This window comes from Atta colombica, unplaced genomic scaffold, assembly GCF_001594045.1.
Source record: "Atta colombica isolate Treedump-2 unplaced genomic scaffold, Acol1.0 scaffold277, whole genome shotgun sequence".
Taxonomy (NCBI): domain Eukaryota; kingdom Metazoa; phylum Arthropoda; class Insecta; order Hymenoptera; family Formicidae; genus Atta; species Atta colombica.
In genome coordinates this window covers 1,276,509-1,298,594 of record NW_017259378.1, presented here as the reverse complement: position 1 = coordinate 1,298,594, position 22,086 = coordinate 1,276,509, and the positions used below count along the sequence as shown (strand labels likewise).

At 25.7% G+C, this 22,086-nt stretch overlaps 3 protein-coding genes across 3 annotated transcripts in view; all 3 read right to left on the bottom strand.

The window, feature by feature from the left end:
- The window catches only part of LOC108689787 (gustatory receptor for bitter taste 66a-like), a 6,083-nt gene extending 2,913 nt beyond the window's left edge, over window positions 1-3,170 (bottom strand). Inside the window, exons 1-4 of the mRNA XM_018196723.1 lie at window positions 3,115-3,170; window positions 1,815-2,058; window positions 1,444-1,512; window positions 858-947 (exon numbers count right to left, since the gene is read on the bottom strand). Of these exons, the coding sequence (XP_018052212.1) occupies window positions 858-947; window positions 1,444-1,512; window positions 1,815-2,058; window positions 3,115-3,170 (459 nt within the window). The remainder of the gene's footprint in view (window positions 1-857; window positions 948-1,443; window positions 1,513-1,814; window positions 2,059-3,114) is intronic.
- Window positions 3,171-6,203: 3,033 nt separating this feature from the next.
- Window positions 6,204-8,411, bottom strand: LOC108689786 (gustatory receptor 68a-like). Its single transcript, XM_018196722.1, has 5 exons — window positions 8,356-8,411; window positions 7,748-7,994; window positions 7,414-7,482; window positions 6,465-6,554; window positions 6,204-6,284 (listed from the first exon to the last, which is right to left on the bottom strand). Exons 1-5 carry the CDS (start codon window positions 8,409-8,411, stop codon window positions 6,204-6,206), a joined length of 543 nt encoding a protein of 180 aa, XP_018052211.1.
- A 2,430-nt stretch (window positions 8,412-10,841) lies between these two features.
- Window positions 10,842-21,302, bottom strand: LOC108689807 (putative glycerol kinase 5). The gene is made up of 13 exons (XM_018196744.1): window positions 20,886-21,302; window positions 16,864-16,957; window positions 15,087-15,186; window positions 14,723-14,882; window positions 14,439-14,556; window positions 14,035-14,228; window positions 13,782-13,908; window positions 13,584-13,688; window positions 12,804-12,898; window positions 12,215-12,378; window positions 11,803-11,936; window positions 11,334-11,489; window positions 10,842-10,891 (listed from the first exon to the last, which is right to left on the bottom strand). The coding sequence occupies exons 1-12, from the start codon at window positions 20,979-20,981 to the stop codon at window positions 11,347-11,349; spliced, it is 1,530 nt and encodes a 509-aa protein (XP_018052233.1). The 5' UTR covers window positions 20,982-21,302; the 3' UTR covers window positions 10,842-10,891; window positions 11,334-11,346.
- Window positions 21,303-22,086: the final 784 nt, after the last annotated feature.

Genomic DNA, 22,086 nt, shown 5'->3' with positions numbered 1-22,086 from the left:
AAATTTATATTCTACCTGAACATTAATACTTTACTAATCAAGTTTATATAATACAATAATAAAATATTTTTAATGAATTTAATGTATACACTTTAATATGTTTGAAAAATTTATATTCTACCTGAACATTAATACTTTACTAATCAAGTTTATATAATACAATAATAAAATATTTTTAATGAATTTAATGTATACACTTTAATATGTTTGAAAAATTTATATTCTACCTGAACATTAATACTTTACTAATCAAGTTTATATAATACAATAATAAAATATTTTTAATGAATTTAATGTATACACTTTAATATGTTTGAAAAATTTATATTCTACCTGAACATTAATACTTTACTAATCAAGTTTATATAATACAATAATAAAATATTTTTAATGAATTTAATGTATACACTTTAATATGTTTGAAAAATTTATATTCTACCTGAACATTAATACACGTGATATTTATAAAGCATAGTACTTTTTTTTAAAGCACTTATAAACTATTTCATAAATTTTTACTCCTTGGATAGTAGTATTTTAATGGAAGATTTATCTAATGTGCTCAAATTTTTTATTTTACATATCATTTTGTTGCACAGATTATGTTACGATTGTATTCATTTGTATTAGAATAACAACATACGTCGTGACCGTGGTACAAAACTGAAAAAAATATATATGATTTTTTTCTTTTTCTTCATTTTTAAATATGTCATATGATTATATTAAATAATGTAGTATCATATTTTAATTTTTTATATAAAATTATATTAAAAACATTATTATTAGAAAAAAATAAATAACATTATATTATCTCATTTAATCGATTAAGTTAAACAAATATATAAATAGCATACCTTGCCAGTAAGTGAATTATCAATTGAAAAAAAACCACAAGCAGAAAAGTTTAATGAATTAAGTACTATTTGTTGTGTAAATTGATGAATCTGTAAACACATTTTTACATTCTTATTATTATATGCCTAATTATTATAACTATATACCCAAATTATGTAAACAATACATTGATTTTATAGAAATTTATATGTGAAATAAAATAGTCTCTGTATATAAATTTTATTAATAATATTTTATGTTATAAAATCTAATTTGATTTATATAAAGATGAAATTACTACATGATGCTCGATTTTTTGAATGATAAGTATGCACAGATACATACACACATACATGCTGCTATGCTTTGATGCATACAATCTGACGTCTGACAAATAACTACGAAATTAGTAATTATTTCTTTTGATTGATGTATGCAAGGAAATAAACTGAAGTAATCCATGATAAAAATTATGAATGCAGCATATAGCACTCAATGCATGAATTTTAGCATACATCAGAGTAGGTATGACTGTATGCTATCATTCAAAAAATCGAGCATTTTGTAATTCCATCTTAATTATTAATAATACATAAACAGACTTACCTCTTCTTTCATATCATTATCGATAATAGATCCTTCAAAGGATTGTAGAATTTCACTTGTTTTATATGCCTGAAATGAATATTTATGTATACGATGCGAATTTAATATAAAGCTAGAAATAAATTAAACAGTATGTGTGCGATGCATACATATATATTTACAGAGAAAAATAAAATACTTTATATATATTTATACTTTATATTTATGTGAGTATTTAAAAGATATTCTGAGTATATATATATAATTTATATATAAGAAATAAATTCTGTAATGTTCTTAAACTTGATATGTGTTTAACTATGAATAACTACATTCTAAATATTATTTGTAATCGTGCATCTTATTTTTATCGCAAAAAATATTTTTTTTACCTCGATTGACGCACTCGTGCAAAGCCAATTTATTAATATAATTTTAAGTAAATAAATGCTTCCCCATATTGCCATAGCAATAACCTTTTCATTATTGACCGTTATATGACCAGAAAAAACACAATATAAATAATAAACATTCGATGTTACTACCGTAAAATGGACTGCCAATTCGAACAAAAATTGCACACAATAATCAGAATTAATTTGTCTTCCTATTCTTGTAATTTCCAAATGTAAATGTCTTTAACAGAAAAATATTAATTAATTAGTAATTATTTAAATATAATATTAAAATCTTTTTGAATATTCGTGCATGCGTCGCGCATATGTGCGTGCGTACGTGTGTGCGTATGTAAAGGGAGAATGTATAAACACATAATATATTATAGGACCGTATATGTAATAAACTATAGAAATCAAAGCCTTAAACAATCTAGCTGGATCTTAACGTTTGTACAATTCTTATGTGAATTTATATATTATGTATGTGTGATATTACTGCGGTAGTTTAGTGGAGTTAATGTTTCAACAAAAAATCATTTCGGTATGTGTTTCTGGGAACTACATACGTAAAATATAAATTCACAAGAATCATACAAGCATTAAGATCCAGCTAGATCGTTTAATTTGATTTCTATAATTTATGTTAGAATGTAAAAATAGCTCTTAAAGCTCTTTGCTGTTTGCAAAAATTATTGTGTTTTACATTAAAACATTATAAGTGCAAAAATCATGAAAATGTATTTTAGTTCATAAATAGATTATAACTTTAAAATACTCTATCCTATCACGTATTGTGTTTGGTGTGAAATGTGCTGCTAAGTAGTGAAAAATGGATAGTAAAAATCGAAACCTATTGTAAATCCATAATGTGATTAATACATTTTTATTTGGACTTACAATAATTTGACTTGTATTTTTACTTTGAAATATTATTTTTACTTACATTGAAATTTTAACAACTTTAATATAATTTTTAAAAATTAAAATTACTTAATTAAAATTTTTTGCAGAAAATACTCATATTTTTATTATGATATAATAATTCTTTTAGAATTTTGAGATAACAATTTTCAAGAAAATAAGTTTTATTTTCTCCCAAAAAATTACAAAACGTTTTGCTTTGGCACGTCTATATATTATATTAATTTAATAAATGTTATCAATAAATATTATAAAATGCAACTGTTTTGAAGTATTATATATTTAATATATATTTATTACAAATTTATATAATTATTATAATACACTAATGGAAACTTTATAATATAGGAGCAAGAATAATTATTGATCTTACCTCAAAGTCTGCATGAGATGCATTATATTTTCTTTGTGATTTTTATAATTTACCATGACAAATGCAATAGACATATTTTCATGCTGATTATGAAGCTTGAAAGTATTTGATTCATTTACATAGAATACTACATTATTGATTAGAGTATTTATCTCCTGAAATTTGGTTTGGATCTATGGTATTGTAATTTTGATCAGTGCGCAAGTACGTAAATAGAAGCGTGTTACACTTATTCAAACAATTTAAAAAGAAATATTTCGTAATAACTACAATCGATTAAATATCTTAGAAATTAAAAAAATTTTAACAGTTTTAATACTTCACAAAACACAAACTTCTCATAATATGTGTGAGTATTTTTTGAGAAACATATTACTTGCCTGATAAATGAGGCGAACGTGAGGTCTATTACAGAATTTATCATAATCGGAAAAATAAAACATATGCAGCTATAAAAGGCAAGCCAGTATCCAACATTAATATACGTCCACATTATGTGCAAGACGCATATTATTATCATGCCTATTAGCCAGAGAGCGATAAGAGACAGAATATTGCGAAAGTGCTTTTGATACTCTCTTTTTATACCCAATGCCTCTAAAGTATTGTCCACTATATTACTCCTTTTAATTATGATATTTATATTCTTTAAAAATTAAAATTTGTTAATAAAATAGTCAATTTGTTCAACAATACTTATTGTTACTATGTAAACATAAGACATTGTGATGTCAAAGAAAAATATGTATATGCGCGTAAACTTAACATTTCTATAATTCATAAAAGAATGTAAAAGAGGAAGACTTTTATATTCTTATATTAATTGAATATTGATATTTCTATAATTTGTTAATGCAATTTGTTCATATCTCTATCTTGCCGCTTTTACATGAAACTTACGTACCTCTGACTTCCACCAAAACAAAATTATAGCCAAGATGGCAACTAAGATGTTGATCCCCAAAACAAAATGAAATATCATGAACTCATAAGCAAACGCTTGCTGGAAGATATCAATTCCTTTGTAAAATATAGTAAAGTAACCAATTATTATCGAGATGACGTAGAAAATACTAAAAAAATATCGTGGGCGATTTATCGGTATTTCGAATATTCCCATGCAAAATATACGGTTGAGCCATATAATAGGCATAATTGCCTGTTTCAAATTTCTCACATTCGACATTATTTTAAATCGTTCTCTATCAATCTAGATCAATTTGTACAATTATTAACAAATATATATTTAATGATATTAAATGATGTTATAATTAACACTTTATGAATAAGCTCCTTTTTTTAACTTTTATATACAGTCTTACTACGGTATCTTCATTGAAACGATAAGTTATATAAACGATGAATATCGAATAACTGAAATGTACACTGAAAGTTGTTTAATTGCGAGTGTGATCGAATTGTCGTAAAGTACGGAAAAAACGTGTTACATCTATTAAATGTCTATAAAAACTAAATTTAACTTGAACAGGGTACTAATGCGTGTTAACCTTAATGAATTCTCTCATCAGCGAACAACTAACAGCTGATAAATGATCTCGCATGTTAATGTGATATCATCACTAGCCTTTATAAGTCATGCAATTTCACTTATTACACACATGTTTTACGCCAGTAATATGTATTGTATAATACTTTCGATCACTTGTTTGGTTAAGCATAACTTGCCTGACATTTTCTCTTTACTAAGAAGCATGTTTAACATAGCGACAAGAAATAATTGCAATCTGTAAATTCATCTCTGTCTCGATAATTTATTATAACATATTTCTAATAAAATGATTGTACATCTTTTGACCTAGTTTTTAATTAAGTGAAGTATAAATATAGATATTTAATATTACTTGTTGAGTTATATGGAACTTCTATTGATTGTACATGCATACAGAATGAGTATAAATTGAAAAATATAATAATACGAAAAGTACTGTAATTGGTCTACGTACAAATAGATTGATTATCAAACAATTGTAAAATTACATTTTTTGTAGAATGCAATCAATCTTTCAAGATCGCATAACTATTCACGAATAATTATTCACAAGAGCAATAACTGTTTAATTAGTTGAACTGATCGATAATCAATTTACATTGTTTTCTAACAGTATTGTAGTAAATTATACTATGTTATAAGATTTCGGTTTTCGAACATATAAATGGTGATTCTTATTATGTATTTTCAGTTGCTGACAAAGAATATAAAGTTAAATATTTAGTAAGAATAAATATTAAAAAGTTTCATTAACTATAGATTTTAAGAAATTAAGAAATTTACAATATTTTTTACAAATTTAAATAATTTATAAACCTTTTTTTTATTTTATGAGATGAGATAAAATGCAATAGATAAGAATCATTCACATTATTTAGATATTGAAAAACAAAAAACCTTATAAATCAATAAATTTTTGATATTAAATATTGCAAATAAATTTTATTATTTTAATATGATATCTAAAATTGTACATGAACAATAAAAGGAGCTTTATATCGTCACATATATTTTCATATATTATAAAGAAATATTTAATTTTCTTACATTAAATATATTACAAATTTGCATTGTTACATAAAAAATTAATATGGAATTTTCAAAAATTTAAAGGAAGAAAGAAATAAAGAAATGTTTAAGAAAAAAAAACTGGTTGGTTCAATACATACATCACACTTAGACTACAACTCTTTCTCTCTTACCAGATATGAAAAATATATTACTTAGAAAAAAAATTGTATCTTGTTAATTTATTATTATACTATTCTATCTACTTTTTTAAATCATTGCAATTTGATTTATTAAAATTTTCAGCATTGCAAGAAAAAGCAGAACTATAAGAAAAATAATAAAATTTTACTAATCAATTTACAATGTTAAACATTTTAAATTAATTTATTGCATACATTTGAATATGTTTGAGAAAAATTTAATTCTATATTAAATACACGACATTTATAAAGAGTAATATTTTATGTAAACTCTTAAATTGCTTTATAAACTTCTATTTTTTGAAATTAATTCTATTAATAAAAGATTGTTCATCTAACATATTTGAAGTCTCATTCAATCTTATACGTTATTTTGTCATACGGATTGTTACAGGTACGAAGTTTATTTGTATTAAAATAACCACATACGTTGTGACCGTGGCAAAGAACTGAAAAAATATATGCAGTTTCTTGTCTTTTTCATTTTTTAATCTGATAATTACATAATGTAGCTTTTCACTTTAATTTTGTTATATATAATTATTATATATTAAAAACATTATATAATAATAAATAAATAACAGAACCTTATTAAATTAATTAAGTTAAACAAATAGTAAATAACATACCTTGCCGGTAAGAGAATTATTAATTGAAAAGAAACCAAAAGCGGTAAAGTTTAATGATCTAAGTATTATTTGTTGTGTAAATTGATGAATCTGTAAACACATTTTTGCATTCTTATTATATTTCTAAATATTGTATATTTATATATGTCATATAAAGAAAAAGTTTGTGTACTGAATTTTTTCAGCAACGCTAAAAGTTTCTATAGTGGCGTAGTAGAAAATCTAAATACGTTTAGTATAATTTTGGTTAACGATTACAGCTTTTTGTCAATAATTGTAGAAATAGTTTTTTTGCATTATCGGAATGGGGCGTGATATTTTGATAATAAGGAAAATCAAATTTCTTGTAAAAGAATTGGCTAGAAATTTATAATCAGACTATTTGTAGCATTTCATAAATTTCTGGTTCATTCTTTTCGAATTTCACAAAAAAACTTTTCAGGACTATCATGGAATAAATCAAAATGAATTTCAATTAAAATTATTCCGTTTTACTTATAAAACTTAAAAATCTAGAAAATAATTGAATAATTCCAATCAAAATCCATTCCAAATAATTCCACAATACATATTCTGTTTTTGTTAAAAATCACATTTTATTCGTCGGTACTAAAAAAACTATTTTCAACAATTATTGATATAAAAAATTGCATGTGCAATCGTCAATGATAAAATTATACTGAACGTATTCGTTAGACTTTCTAGAACACGTTATGTCATCGTCATAGAAACCTGCAGTGTTATTAGCAGAAAAAATTCAATGCATAAATTTTTTTCCACATCATATAATTATTCAAATTATGTAGTACATTGAACTTATACAAATCTGTGATTTATATAAGTTCTGAAATGAATTAATTTTTATATAAATATTAAATAATGTTTTACGTTATGAAAATAGCTCTAATTTAATTTATATAATTATCAATAATAACATAAATAGATTTACCTCTTCTCTCATATCATCATCGATAATAGACGCTTCAAAGGATTGTATAATTTCACCAGTTTTATATGCCTGAAATAATTATTAATTCACGATATGAATTTAATGTAAAGTCATGAATAAATCGGACAATACGTTATATATATTTTCATGAAGAATTATTATGCTCGTATATACATATAAGTATTTAAGAGATACACTGAGTATATAGAATTAATATGTATATAAAAAATAATTTATGTAATATTCTTAAACATGATAACTTAATTCTAACTTAACTTAATTCTAAATAATGCATATATTGTATATTTATTTTTATAAAAATAGTTTTTTATACCTCGGATGATACACTTGTGCAAAGTCCATTCATTAATATAATTTTAATTGAATATATGAACGTCCATATTGCCAAGGCAATAATCTTTTCGTTATTGACTGTGTGTAATTGGCCAGAATATGTAAGATATAAACAATAAATACTCGATGTCACTATTGTAAAATGAACCGCTAATTCAAGTAAAAGTTGCAGACAATAAATATTATTTATTTGTCGTCCTGTTTTTGTAATTTCTAGATGTAAGTGTCTTTGACAAAGAAATATCAATTAATTATTCATTATTAATGATTATTTAACTAATAAACTTTGAACTTTTAAATACTAAGTTATTTAAATAATTTATATAAGCCACACATATTGTGTGTGTGTTTTATGTGAGAAATTGAGACAAAGGAAAAATATATATAAAATAGGCTTAATTTTTAGTAGAAATATTTACATTTGTCATTAATTTAATAGATATCATAAAAAAATACGTAAGAAACAAATAATTGTTAAAGTATCATACATTGATTTCATTTTTATCAGATTTTTTTATCATGTTTTTTTAATTATCATACAGCAAACTAATCAAAATTAATAGAAACGAGAATTATTATTGATCTTACCTTAGCGTCCGAATGAGATGCATTATTTTGTCTTTATGGATTTTATAATTTACCATTATAAATGTAATAGATGTATTTTCATGCTTATTACGAATCTTGATGGCATGTGATTCATTTGCACAGAGCATTACATCGTTGATTAGAATATTTGTCTTTTGAAATCTGGTTTTAATACATCTGCCACATTGTAATTTTAATCAATATTCAAATAAAAAGAGTAGTATTATTATATTTACTTTCCATTGCAACAATTTAAAAAAACATTAATATTCTTGAAGCTTCCGTGGGTACTTTCTGTATAAAGATTATGCGTTTCGCAGATTTTCTCCGTATCCAGATCCATTCTTGGAATGCCAACGTTTCGTGAAACTTGCAGTCTTCTTCAACAGGACAAGGAGCAGCATCAGGGCAAGACACCAGTATATGAAGTGGACTGCAAGGTTCATGAAACGTTAACATTTCAAGAATGGATCTGGACATGAACATCTGGAGGAAACCCGCGAAACGCATAATTTTTATATTAAAAAAACATTATTATGATTAATAAATATGTTGGAAATCAAGATAAAGAAATCTTATCAATTTTTGTATTTTAGATAAATTTTTTATAAGATACGTAAATATTTTTTTAAGAAATATATTCTTGCCTGATAAGCGAAGCGAAGGTAAGCTCTACTACAGAATTTATCGTAACTGGAAAACAGATACATATGCAGCTGTAAAAAGCAATCCAGCATCCAACATTATGATAAAGCCATATTATATACAAGATGTTTACTGTTATCGTGCACACCGACCAGATAGCCACAAAATTTAGAATGTTGCGGGAGGTTTTCTCATATTCTATTTTTATGCCCAGCGTGTTTAAAGTACGGTCCGCTATACCATTGCTCTTAATTATGTTGTTCATATTCTTTAAATGTCGAAATTCATTAGATTAGTAAATTTGTTTAATAATAATTATTCGAAAACATAAAATATCATGATGTCAAGAGAAAAAATCTACACAATCTCAATATATTCAATCTATCTATCTCAAATGTATTACTTAACGTTGTTTTATATTTACAAAAAGAATATAACAAAAAAAATTCTTTATTAACATATTTTGAAATTAGCTAACCGATATTTCTGTAACTCCGTTAGTAATCTTTCCATAATTTTAATATATCATATCTACTAATTTTACATTAAATTTACGTTTGTTACATACCTCTGATTTCCACCAAAACAGAATTATAGCTAAAACAGCAACTAAGACATGGACTCCCAAGACATAATGAAATATTACAAACTCAAAAGCAAACGCTTGCAGGAAGCTATGAATTCCTTTGTAAAATATGATGAAATATCCAGTCATTATCGAGATGACATAGGAAATACTCAGAAAATATCGTGGGCGATTTATGGGTATTTCGAATATTCCCATGCAAAATATACAATTGAGCCATATAATAGGCATAACTGCCTGTTTCAAATTTTTCACACCCGACATCATTTTGTGATGAATCATTCACTATCAATCTAAATTGATTAATTTGTATAAATAGTAATAAATCAATCTAAATTGATTAATTTGTATAAATAGTAATAAATAGTAATAAATATGTAATTATATTAAATAACGCTATGATTAACTTTATGAATAAGTGTAAATTGTTTTTTCAATTTTACATGTAGTTGAACACAGTTTTTTCGTTGAAACGATAGTCGTACAAACAATAAATTTCAGACACTGAAAGCTGCCATTTAACTGTGAATACGACCAAGTTGTCGTAAAATATGGAAAGAACTAGATAGCCTATTCTATGTCTGTAAGACTAAATTTGACTTGGACGAGATGCGTGTTATTCTTAATGAATTCTACATTGTAGCCAGTTAGCAACTAATAAGTGATAAGCGATCTCGTGTCCTAATATGTATCAGCTTACGTAGGTCATGCAATTTCATTTATTACACGCTAGTAGTGTATGTTATACACTTTCAATTACTCATTCGGTTATCCTTGTTTGACTTTCCCTCGCTACCGAGAAGCAAGTTTAACCAACGGTAATAAATAATAGTAATCTGCAGCATCATATTTAGCACTTTATTATAAAATTACATGATAAAATAATGCACCATTTGCGATCTTAATTTTAATTAAATGAAGTATAAATATAAAATCTTAATATCATTTTTTGAGTTACACTCATGGAAATTGATGTACGTGCGTATTCTACAAAGATAAATTGAATAATATATGATAAAAAATAAGTTGACTATGTATAAATAGATTAAGTGTAATCTTAATTTTATTATTTACAAAATATAATATAATTATTGTTTATACAAAAAGTATTGTACATACAATTGTATAATATATTTCTATTTTTCTGTTTAAATTATTAAATTTTATAGGAAAATAATTCAAGAAATTAATTTTTTTAATGATCTGCATAAAAATATTTTTAGATTGTATATTATGACTTATGAGACCTATAATAGCCTTGCATTACGCGATAAATGTGATATGTTTTCACTTTATTGATATGATCTGAAATTGGATTATTAAAATTTTCATTTTAATTGAGAATTATATTGAAATTATATTGCAATATAATACAAATGACAAAAGTAATATCATTAATAGAATTTTCGCGTTTTAGAAAAATTACTTTCTATACTATTATTTTATGTAATTGTTTTAATTCTTATTACTAAATACTGATTGATCAATATATAAATGTATAATAACCCTGCATATTATAAAAAATTCTAATATATCCCAATATCATTAACAATTGTTTTTATTTATTACACTGTTGTGTTTTTTGTGTTAAATCTACAGTATTTCATACTAAAACGATAATTAAATTTGATATTATAGTGTCAAATTGGCACTATATAATCACTGTCAAATATAATCACTGTTTTAGTATAAAAGAACGATATAATCACTCATCTTAGATTAAATTTGATTATAGATTTAATCTTACATTTAATAATGCATCAATACCAATTTTTAAATCGCTCCACTGCGCGTTTCCATTGATGCAGCGCATATTGATAAGATAATCGCGATTCTTCGTTTGGTTTGAATATTTTGTCCGTTTGACGGAATTCTAATAGTTCTTCTCTGTTCTTCCAAATTCCTGTATTGAAATTATTGTATTAAACAATATATTAAAAGTTATATATTATCATTGTAAGTACAGTTATTTAATCGTATAACTTTTAATATTCGATTATTATATTATTTAAAAATGCGCGTTCAATAGTTTGTCGGAGCAATTAAAAGTTAATAAATGAATACTCTAAATTATACTTGAATTAAAGATAGTGCAACACAAAGAACCGCACGAATTTGAGACATAAAAAAAAAGTAATATTAATTTCTAATAAATTGTTCAATTATAAAATATAAAATATAGATGAAGTATTATAATAATAGAAATTTTTTTGTACCACATTGTAAACCAGCCAGAAAAGCTACTCCTAAAATGGACATTTCGACAGATACCGGACGCTCCACTTCCAATCCCGTCGAATCAGCTAATGATTGCATAACAAAATCATTCTTTGTAACTCCACCATCGACTCTAAAGAATAATATTTTGTATTAGTTCAATACCATATTATATATAAATATTATTATCAATATCAATTTATCAATATTATCAATTATTATCAATTATGTTTATATATAAATATTTAAATATTAAAATAAAGTTACATTAGAAATAGCAGAAGTTAGAAATCAATAGTACAGATAAACAAAACATTTCTTTCTCTTTTATAATATTGTAATAGTTTTTGTATCATTAATTACGCAGATTATAAATATAGATTTTTAAGCACATCATTGTATAATTTTTACTTTATTTTTTGATATGTAAAAGAAGTTTCCTTGCATAAGCATTCATAAAGTAGCTGTATCCTGAAAACGAGACTTTCCAATAGAGATCGAATAATGTGTTCTTTTTTTGTAGTGGGCTTCAAACCGAAGAAACCAGTTGCAGCTGTATAATCATTTATGGGCGCCTGAAATAATAAGCGATGTATAGTATAATTATATATTTTCGCACGGGTCCATTATTATTTTTTATCTTAATTATATATCTATATGCTTTAATATTTTCTTTTTCTTCTGAACGTTATAAAATAAATAAAAAATATTTTTCAAATATTAGTTTAAATAAAAATATTAGTTAAATATTAGTTTAAATAAAAATATTAAGTAAAAATTGCAATAATATTTTATATATATTTGTTATTAAAATTAAAAGATATAATATATATTTTTAAATATATATTGTCTTTTATTTTTATAGTTAAGAAATGTTTAGAGAAAATAATTTTCTTGATTAAACTACAAAAACGTATATATTTTTGTGTGAGAAGAAATGATTTTATAATATTCTTATATATGACTTTTTGATTAAATAATTTAATATAATAAAACATACTTGTAATCCGCTGAATGCCGGAATGAAATATACTCCATCGGTGTCATTAACCGAATTTGCCGCATCGGATGTTTCCGAAACATTGTTTATAATTCCTGCAGCAAACGTAAATAGAAATCAATGTACATGTAATGGTACTATATATATAAAATTCCTTCAAAGAAATAAAATATTACTTTTTGCTTTAAAAACTTACATGTATATTATTTATACAGTGTAAGCCCCTATGTAAACCCTCACAATTATTAGAGCGTAAAATATTTTTCAATATATATTTAGAAAGCAATAAGACATGATTCGCATATATATATATAATAATTGGAATGTACTTAATAAATGAAATCAAGTGCAGCTATCTCTATGCTGGATAGAATCGAAGTGCAGTTAATTTCATCTAGTGAAAACATTTTATATTTGCGAATTATTCCATCGTTTTCAATTAGCAATTTTTGAATAAAAAGTAAAATAGATTGTATATTTCTCAAAATTTTATTTAATTTTTTACTTAAAAAGGTAAAATATCATTGTGTGTGTCATAATTAAAATACATTATTTTAAAAATATATGAAAATGAAAATTACTATTATTTGAACTCACAAAAATAAAGTAAAAATTATAAATAAAGTAAAAATTTTTAATTTAATTTATAATATTATATGATGCAAAAAAATATAAAGATATCTTATATATGATAATCAAAAAATTAATAATATTATATAAATTAAACAATATTGTATATGTATATAAATTTGATAATGTTTATTAAGTTTTATAAATTACCTATTGATTTAGCCCACTCAATTATTACACCGGTGTCGCTTGAAGATCCTTCTACAACGTATACTAATTCTTTTCCAATTCGCCATCCGACAACTGGATAAAGTCCTATAAATTTTTCCATTTTAGCTCTATTATTTTAAAAAATTTTTTTAAATTTTTAAAAATTATATTTTTAGCGATATAAATATGCAAAATTACCAGCAATGGATGCGTGTGGTTCCCGTCCTATGTTAACGTTCATGAAAGTACCTGTCCCCATAGTAATTTTGAGATCGCCAAGCTTAAAACATCCTGAACCAAATAAAGATGCTGCTTGATCAGCCATCTAATTTTATCAACATATTATTAGGAAACTTATTAACTCTAAAATTAATTAATGAGATTTCATACGTAGTGTATACTTTACTATAATTGTTGTAATGAAGTTAAACAATTATATGAAATTATTTACTGAACAATAAATTGGAATTTCAGCTCCGAATATGTCTTTAGGAGTAATTCCAAAATATCCTGCTGTATCAACTACTTCTGGAAAAATTTTTTGTGGCAGTTTTAAAATATTTAACGCCCAATTAGCCCATTCCATTGTAAACGGGTCAAAAATACCAGTTGCTGAGGCACTTGAAACATCCATTATGTGCTTTCCTATAACAAACAAAATGAATATTAATTGGCCATAATATAGCGAATAAATATTATTACTTTATTATTATTATTATTATTGTTATTATTATTATTATTATTATTATTATTATTATTATTATTACATTTGACATTTACATGTATATGTTTATATACAGGTAACTATTACATATAACATTTATTAAGTTTTATATTAGAAAAATATTGTTTTACCTGTTAATTTATATAAGAGCCAACAATCCACACCTCCAAACGCTACCTCTTCATTTTGCTTCATAGCTTCTCGGAGACCTGATATATTCTGAAGAGCCCATACTAATTTTAAAGTCACCTGAATTAAAGGGAAATAAAGATTTTAGATCATTAATTATTGAAAAAATTTTGAGAAAGTCTATAAGTTCTATTACAAAATTATGCTAATAATAACTCAAATTTGATGAAATATGACGATCTAATAATCAAATTTATAACAGAATTGACTGTTAAAACATTTCAACCTGCATATTCATAAATTTTAGCACGCTGCCAGCTAAAAATCGTTTTCTTCTTGTAAATGTATACAAGATACTCGCGCCCATTCTTAAACCTCTCATTATTATTGATTGATTCCATTCCTTGACTAAAGTAGCCGCTCGTTGATCCTTCCATGTTATAAATCTGTTAAAAATAACAATCATAATTATAATATTTCGATACATCCTTGTTTAATTCAATAACATAACAATTATAGTTAATTGTTAAATATACAATACGTAATATAAATATACGTACGAAACCTCATAAATCAATTTTGAAATTAATAAGTTTAAATCAAATTGTTTTTATCGAATCATTACTGTTGCATCTTTTATAGCATTCTACCTGTGGTAGCATTTTCCAGTTTTCAAATTCCAAGTAATAAAACTGGCGCGTTGCGATGAAATTCCAATGCAAGTAATATTCTTCGAATTGATTCCGCTATCTGTAATCATAAATAAAGCAAATTAATCTAATTATTGTTATAAATGAATAAAAATAACTTTTTAAAAATAAAACAAAAACAAGCCAAATATATAAAGGATATCAGTAGGTGATGGAATCTAAAACTAAGATATATCTCTATTTATTCCTCATATCTATTTTTAATTTTTAATGAACAAAAGTGATAAATCATGATGATAGTTAAATATTTAGGATATTAGATACCCACAGAAAGATACTTGCATAAATTTTTATTTAAATGGAAAGTAAACATCCCAGAGAAATGACAATGGAATCGACATCAAATCGATGTCGATTCGACGTCGAAATCATTAAATTCGACATTGATTCGACAATGATTCTATTGTCATTCTTCATTGGAATTCTATTGTCCAATCAAATAGATATATAAAGAAAAGTTTTATTTGTTTGAATAAAATGATTTCAATAAGATCTGAAAATACAGATTTAATTAAAATCGAAATCACATATAAATTATAATATAATCGAAATCATATTAACAAGTATTTATTATTTCTTACTTCAATGCATCCAATTGGCGTTCATCTTGGTTTACGGATATCTCTAGAACAGTTCGAAATACAGAAATGAGGTTCGACACACTTTCGACGAGTAGCTAAAACTCAACTCAAGCCTCAATATATCATGCAGCTTATATTATTATATTCGATGCTATTACGTAAAAATTTATTAATCAATAATCTTATTCACAAATTAAAGTGAAAGTTAAAAAACTAACCCAGATAGCAAAGCGTGTCTCAGCAAAATGCATAAATCTGTGATTGTTTATGATGCTGGCAACTTGTTTTAGATTTGTCTTCAATGATTTTGAATAAACCGACATTGTAGCAACATGCAGATAACGTGTATATGTATTGCCAGCAGTTTTATATATATTGACAGCAAAATAGCTGCGTCAATGTTATCTTGCGTTGTCAGCAATATGACAGCATTGTATGATGCTACATATTATTATGGCAACATGATGGCAATAATATAAATTTTGATAATAACGATTTTAAAGTTATCGGCATATTGCTAGAAAGTTGATACTCAACATTATCATGAAGATATTAACAAATGAGGATTCAGTTGCAATTTTGTCAATAACAATTTTATTGCAATTTTGATAACAACACATACTTAGCAAGGCATACTTAGCAAGCAACATGTCAGCAACAAGACAGACACGTTGCTATCTGAGAAATACATTTAGCCGTCTTTTGTAAGTTTTATAAAATTTTTTATATAAGATTTACATAAAATTTTTTAAGATTTACGTAAAATTTATATAAGATTTACATAAAATTTATTTATGTGTAATTAATAGAGATACGATCAATTGTGGCTCAAATTAAAGCTTTATCTATTGAAAATGCGTGAAAAACCAAACTTTTCTGCGTTCATCGATTCCAGATGATAGATTGTGGAGTTCAAAAGGATCCACATCGACATATTTTTCAAAAACAATTGATATATTTTAAATTTTTATATATATTTTTTTTATTATAGCATTTCTATTAGGAAGAGAAACTACTAATGTGCACAGATGAAGCCTCATAGGGACTTTTTTTATTATTATTAAGAAATGATTAAGAAAGAGTTTATTAAATTTTGATGCCTTTCAAAAGAAGATGCTATTATAATAATAACTTACGATCTAAAGTATCCTTGATTACTTTTATTATGATCTGCCATAGATGATTGGGATCTATCTCCACAAAACCAGGCTCTGGATATATCAGATTTACCTAGAAAAAGATTATAAAAATTAGAAAAAGATTTTATTTTTATTTTATTTTTATTTTATCCATATATTCGATTTAGCCTATCAATTTAATTTAATAACTTTGAAATTATAGCTTAACATTTATTTTATTTTTTTTTCGGAAGAAGATATTAACAATTTTTAATCGCATGTTTTAATTTTTAATTTTTTTTTAATTATGAATACTTTGTTCGATAATTAAATCGATATTAAACATTTATAAGTAAGTACAGTCTCTTTGTTGTGACCTTATTAATTCGCAGAAGATACTAAGGAGCACCTTTACACTGTAGTAATAACTTTGTGACCTTAAGAGCATTCTATTTTTGCATTTACTTCTTTCTCCACTTTTATTTTTTCTCTAACTATTATGGCAGTCATACGCGATAAAGTATGCTTGCACAAATCATATGGAAATTTACTTGAACATATGTCAAAAAACTGCACTGTTATTTTGACTGCACAAATGACCTGAACACATATAAAAATTTGTTCGATATATTTGCGCAAATGACTTACACAGTAAATCGAAGCGTGCATATAACACATTTAAAATCCAATCAGAACATCTGTCTGAATTGTTTCCATTTTTTTGCATTTAGCATCTTCCCTTTCTCTTTCTTTAACGCCTGAATATATATTTATTTCATTTTAAATATAAATTTTGAGGCATTTTGAGGCATTTTTCGAGCAATGCAAACAGATTTTAATTAAAAGTTAATTAATTATAATTCCCTTCTCTATATGTTAAATTTCTCCCCCTTTCACAGTACCTTTCCCTTCTCTTGGAAACACTCAATTGTTTTTCCCATTCTTAAAACCAATAACCCTTCTTCTCCTTCTTCTTTTCGCCCTATCTCGCTTCCTCCTTTCCTCTCAAAGCTTAAGTATATCTGCTTCTTACAACTAAATGCCTTTGTCTCCAATTTTAATATTCTTCCCTCCTGTCAGTCTGGTTTTCATCAATCTCATAGCACGACGACGGAATTGCTTCACATCTCTGACGTCGTGCTTCGTAATTTCGACAATTGTTGCCTTACTTCCATCGTTGCGCTTGACTTCACAAAGATTTTCGATATCATCAATCATGATCTACTTTTAGCTAAACTGAAGTTATGCGGTCTTTCTCATCCTGCTCTCTCGCTAATCTGTTCGTTCTCTACAAATCGCACGCAACAAGTCCTCGTATATAATCCTTTTCCTCTTTTTTTATCTACTCGTGCTGTTTTCTCGGATATTCCTCAGGGTTCCATTTTCGGACCTCTCTACTCTTTAATATCTTTGTCTCTGATTTGTCTAATATTTCTTTGTCCTCCGAGCTCTTCATGTAGATGACATAATTCTTCTCAAATTCTTTCACCCATTTGATGTTTTAACAACTTATTCTGCTTTAAATACAGATTTAAAATCTATCGCCGAATGATCCACTAATAATACCCTGCATCTAAATCCTTCTAAATCATCCTTGCTAATTGTCGGTTCCTCATTATTGTTATCCTGTATTCAATTCTTTGAAATTTCTCTTAATTCTATTCCAATTCCTCGCTCCTTCTATATTAAGATTCTTGATATCCTTGATGTCTTTGATTCATGTCAGATCATTCGAATCACACATGGTCGTCAAGTATTGTTGCTTATACTTGTTTTCATCTTCTTTATTTCTTTCCATTTTTTCCTACTCTCAAAAAACTCCTCACGTCTCAATTATTTGTTATTTCTCTTTTTGATTATGCTGATGTTATCTACGTTTCTGCTCTTAATCAACATCTACTAAATCGTATATAGCGTATCCAAAATTCTTGTCTCCGCTTCCCCTATTATGTTCGTAAATACGACTACATATCTCCGTATTATCAGAGATCTGATTGGCTTAAAATGCGGCAACGTTTTATTCTTCATCTATGCTATCTTGTATTTTCTCTTCTTTGCTCCAATGTTCCTCTATATCTCCTTCAGTTGAACTCTGAGCATCATTCCTGTTTTAATTCTCTTGTCACCAGATATTAAGATTATCCTTCCCTATATATCGATCGATTAAGTTCCGTGCTGTTTTTTCCTACACTTCTATCAAATATTTTAATTCCCTTTCTGATTCAAGAAATCTCTCCTTCTCTATCCTCCTTTCGTTGCGCTGTTCTCACGTTTTATTACGTCACAGTATTCAAACGAAATTAATGTAATTATGTTTGTGGATGTGTATGTGTGTATGTATGTGTTTTCAATTATTAGTTTACCTCTTATTGTTGTCTTATTTTGATAGGCTTTGTAATAGCAATTTTGTTGACACCTAATTTGTAAGCTACTATTGTCTATTGTATTTATGTTTATGTTAACTATAGTCTACTATATCATACTTTATGTCTATTACTCTGTTAACATGTAGTCTTTTTCTTATAGCTTTGTAATAAACTAAATTAAATTAATTTAATTAAATAATAAATTTAATCTCTTGCATTAATTGGATTAATACATACCAAAAACTGTTGTACATGAAATTAGTTAAGTTAAATGAAAAAACATATAAATTAAATGTCCAGTAATGATCAATATATCAATCATAGTCAATTATTCTCTTCCCATTCGACTGTAATTAGTCAATTATTCTTACAGATTACAATAAATGAACAGATTATGACCAGTGTATGATCTTTTACGTTCAACTGGTCTATGAACAAGATTAATTATGAATTTCGAAAATGTGCACTGCAACTTCTCTTTCAACTGACGAGTATATATGCTTATATCAGCATGCTGCAAATTTATTAGAATTATCTTTTCTCCGACGGCATACGCATGCATTTTTTATAGATCTATTTACATTTAAAATATTATCGTTTCGTGATAATTCGGAAATAAGTATAGCAAGATTGTATAATCGCTTAAAAATTACAGAAATAATTTCTTTTTTTGTCTCTGACAGAAAATGAATTTTATTATTATTTACGTTATTACACAAAATCCTTCAACTCCTTTACAAGATTTTTACAAACATTGCGAAAAGCATTCCCATTGATTTATAATTAAGAGAAAAATGAAAGCATATATAACTTCTTATTATTTATTTATTATGCAGTATGAAATTAACATAAAGACGAACATTTGTTCATTTTTTATCTTATTCGTGAATTATTAGTAAAAATAAAATTTAAAATGACTGATTTGATATTAATTCCAATTTATCAATTTTATCATTGAAATATAATTTCTACTAATATTCGTTTTTTGTAAAATATAGTGTTTTACAAAATGTAATATATTATAGAATAATTGTGAACAAACAATGTAAATGTGATATTGGATTTTTTTAATAATATTTTCTAAAATTTTTTTCTTATGTCTTTTAATCTCGTGGGATTAACAAATTTTGTACATTACATAATTTTTAATTTTAGTTTACTTATAAAGTTTAACATTTAAATTCTATTTGGAGATAATCCAATTTAAAAATGTATACGACATTAACTACCATTGTTATGCAAATTCATAAGAAGCGCAAATGATATTAATAACAAGCAGTGCGGTTGCCATATGGAATCAAGTTCATAAAATATGTTATTGCGTATATATGAATACACACACACACACACACACACACACACACACACACACACACACACACATAGTTTTATAATAAAAAAATTTAATTTGGAATTATAATTATGCATTTTGTTTCGGTTTTTGTTTAATTTTAAATTAATGTAACAAATGATTTATTGTTATAAGGTCGAAACGTTTATTTAAATATTTTTATATTATAGACATTAAATTTCTTATTAGCAAAAACATCTAGTTTGGCTTATTAGCCCTTAGTTGTTATTTGTGAGTTTTATTTGAAGTCTATGTTCAAATATAAATTCGAATTCATGTTTATTTATCATCCAAATTTTTATAGGGAATTAATCGCAACAAACCTTTTCCATCGAAGAAGCTATTGTGACTGCTTTCTCATTAAGAATGTGAAATTGTACTGTAGTGGTACCAACATCAAGCGCCGCGACGTATCTCATGATAAAAAGTTCACTCTTTTCTAGCAAATTCGAAAATTCCACTTTGATTTATTACGTATTCACGCATTCACACTCGACTCGGTTGACTGAATCGCGACAACTTACACCGACAAGTGTAATATTTGCTGTGTAACATTTTTACCTCGAGTATTATAAATAAGAAAAAAAACGTTATAAAAAAAATCCTCGCCGAAAAAAAAATAATTACTCAATCAGTATTCGATTCAAAGTACATTAAAACACGTTGCATGACTCGACTGTGTTTTCACGTATGACCTCGTAGGAAGTTTTATCGAGACTATACAACGCGTCATATAATGATGCGATGAATTCCCAGCCAGAAGTGAGTGGGGCAGATTATCGGAGTGAGTGTACTGCATCGAGTATACTTCTTGTCAATTATAGGCTGTAGCACAAACTTTTGTATAACGCTGTATAACGCATAAGGCATAAAGCATAACAGATTCAACCAATCAGAATATGAAGGATTCTCATAGATTGATTTTCTTATGCCTTATGGCCATAGCACAGATTCTTGCATAATGCATAATATATAGTGCATAAGGAAATCAACTAATCAGAATTTTTTCTTTCGTCTCATTTCACGGAAAAGAAGAATTTCGATTGGTTGATTCCCTTATGCACTATGCATTATGCATTATGCAAGAGTTCGTGCTGCGGCCATTACACGCATTCTACAATAAGCCATTAGCCTTATGCAAAAATTTGTGCTGCTTCTTATGACTGAAAAACATGATGCTAAAAAATTATTCACTAAATTCATTCACTTATCAATATTTTTCACCACATAAATCTAATCGATAATCTAACTCAGTGAACGTATATTATAACTACTGTCATAATATTCATTATAATTGAGATCAATGTAATTGCTCTAATTATATATATTTAATAATTTTATAATTTAATAATATTTAAAAATACTTCTGCTATAAAAATTTTATTTTATGAAATTATTATAGTAAAATTTGATAATGTTTACAGATTCCTATATTTTCTTTAAGATTTTTCGTCTAATTGGAAACAAGTTGTTAGTATTAATTTTCGAATATCTTTAAGAAAATAAGAACTAGTTTTGGATTGG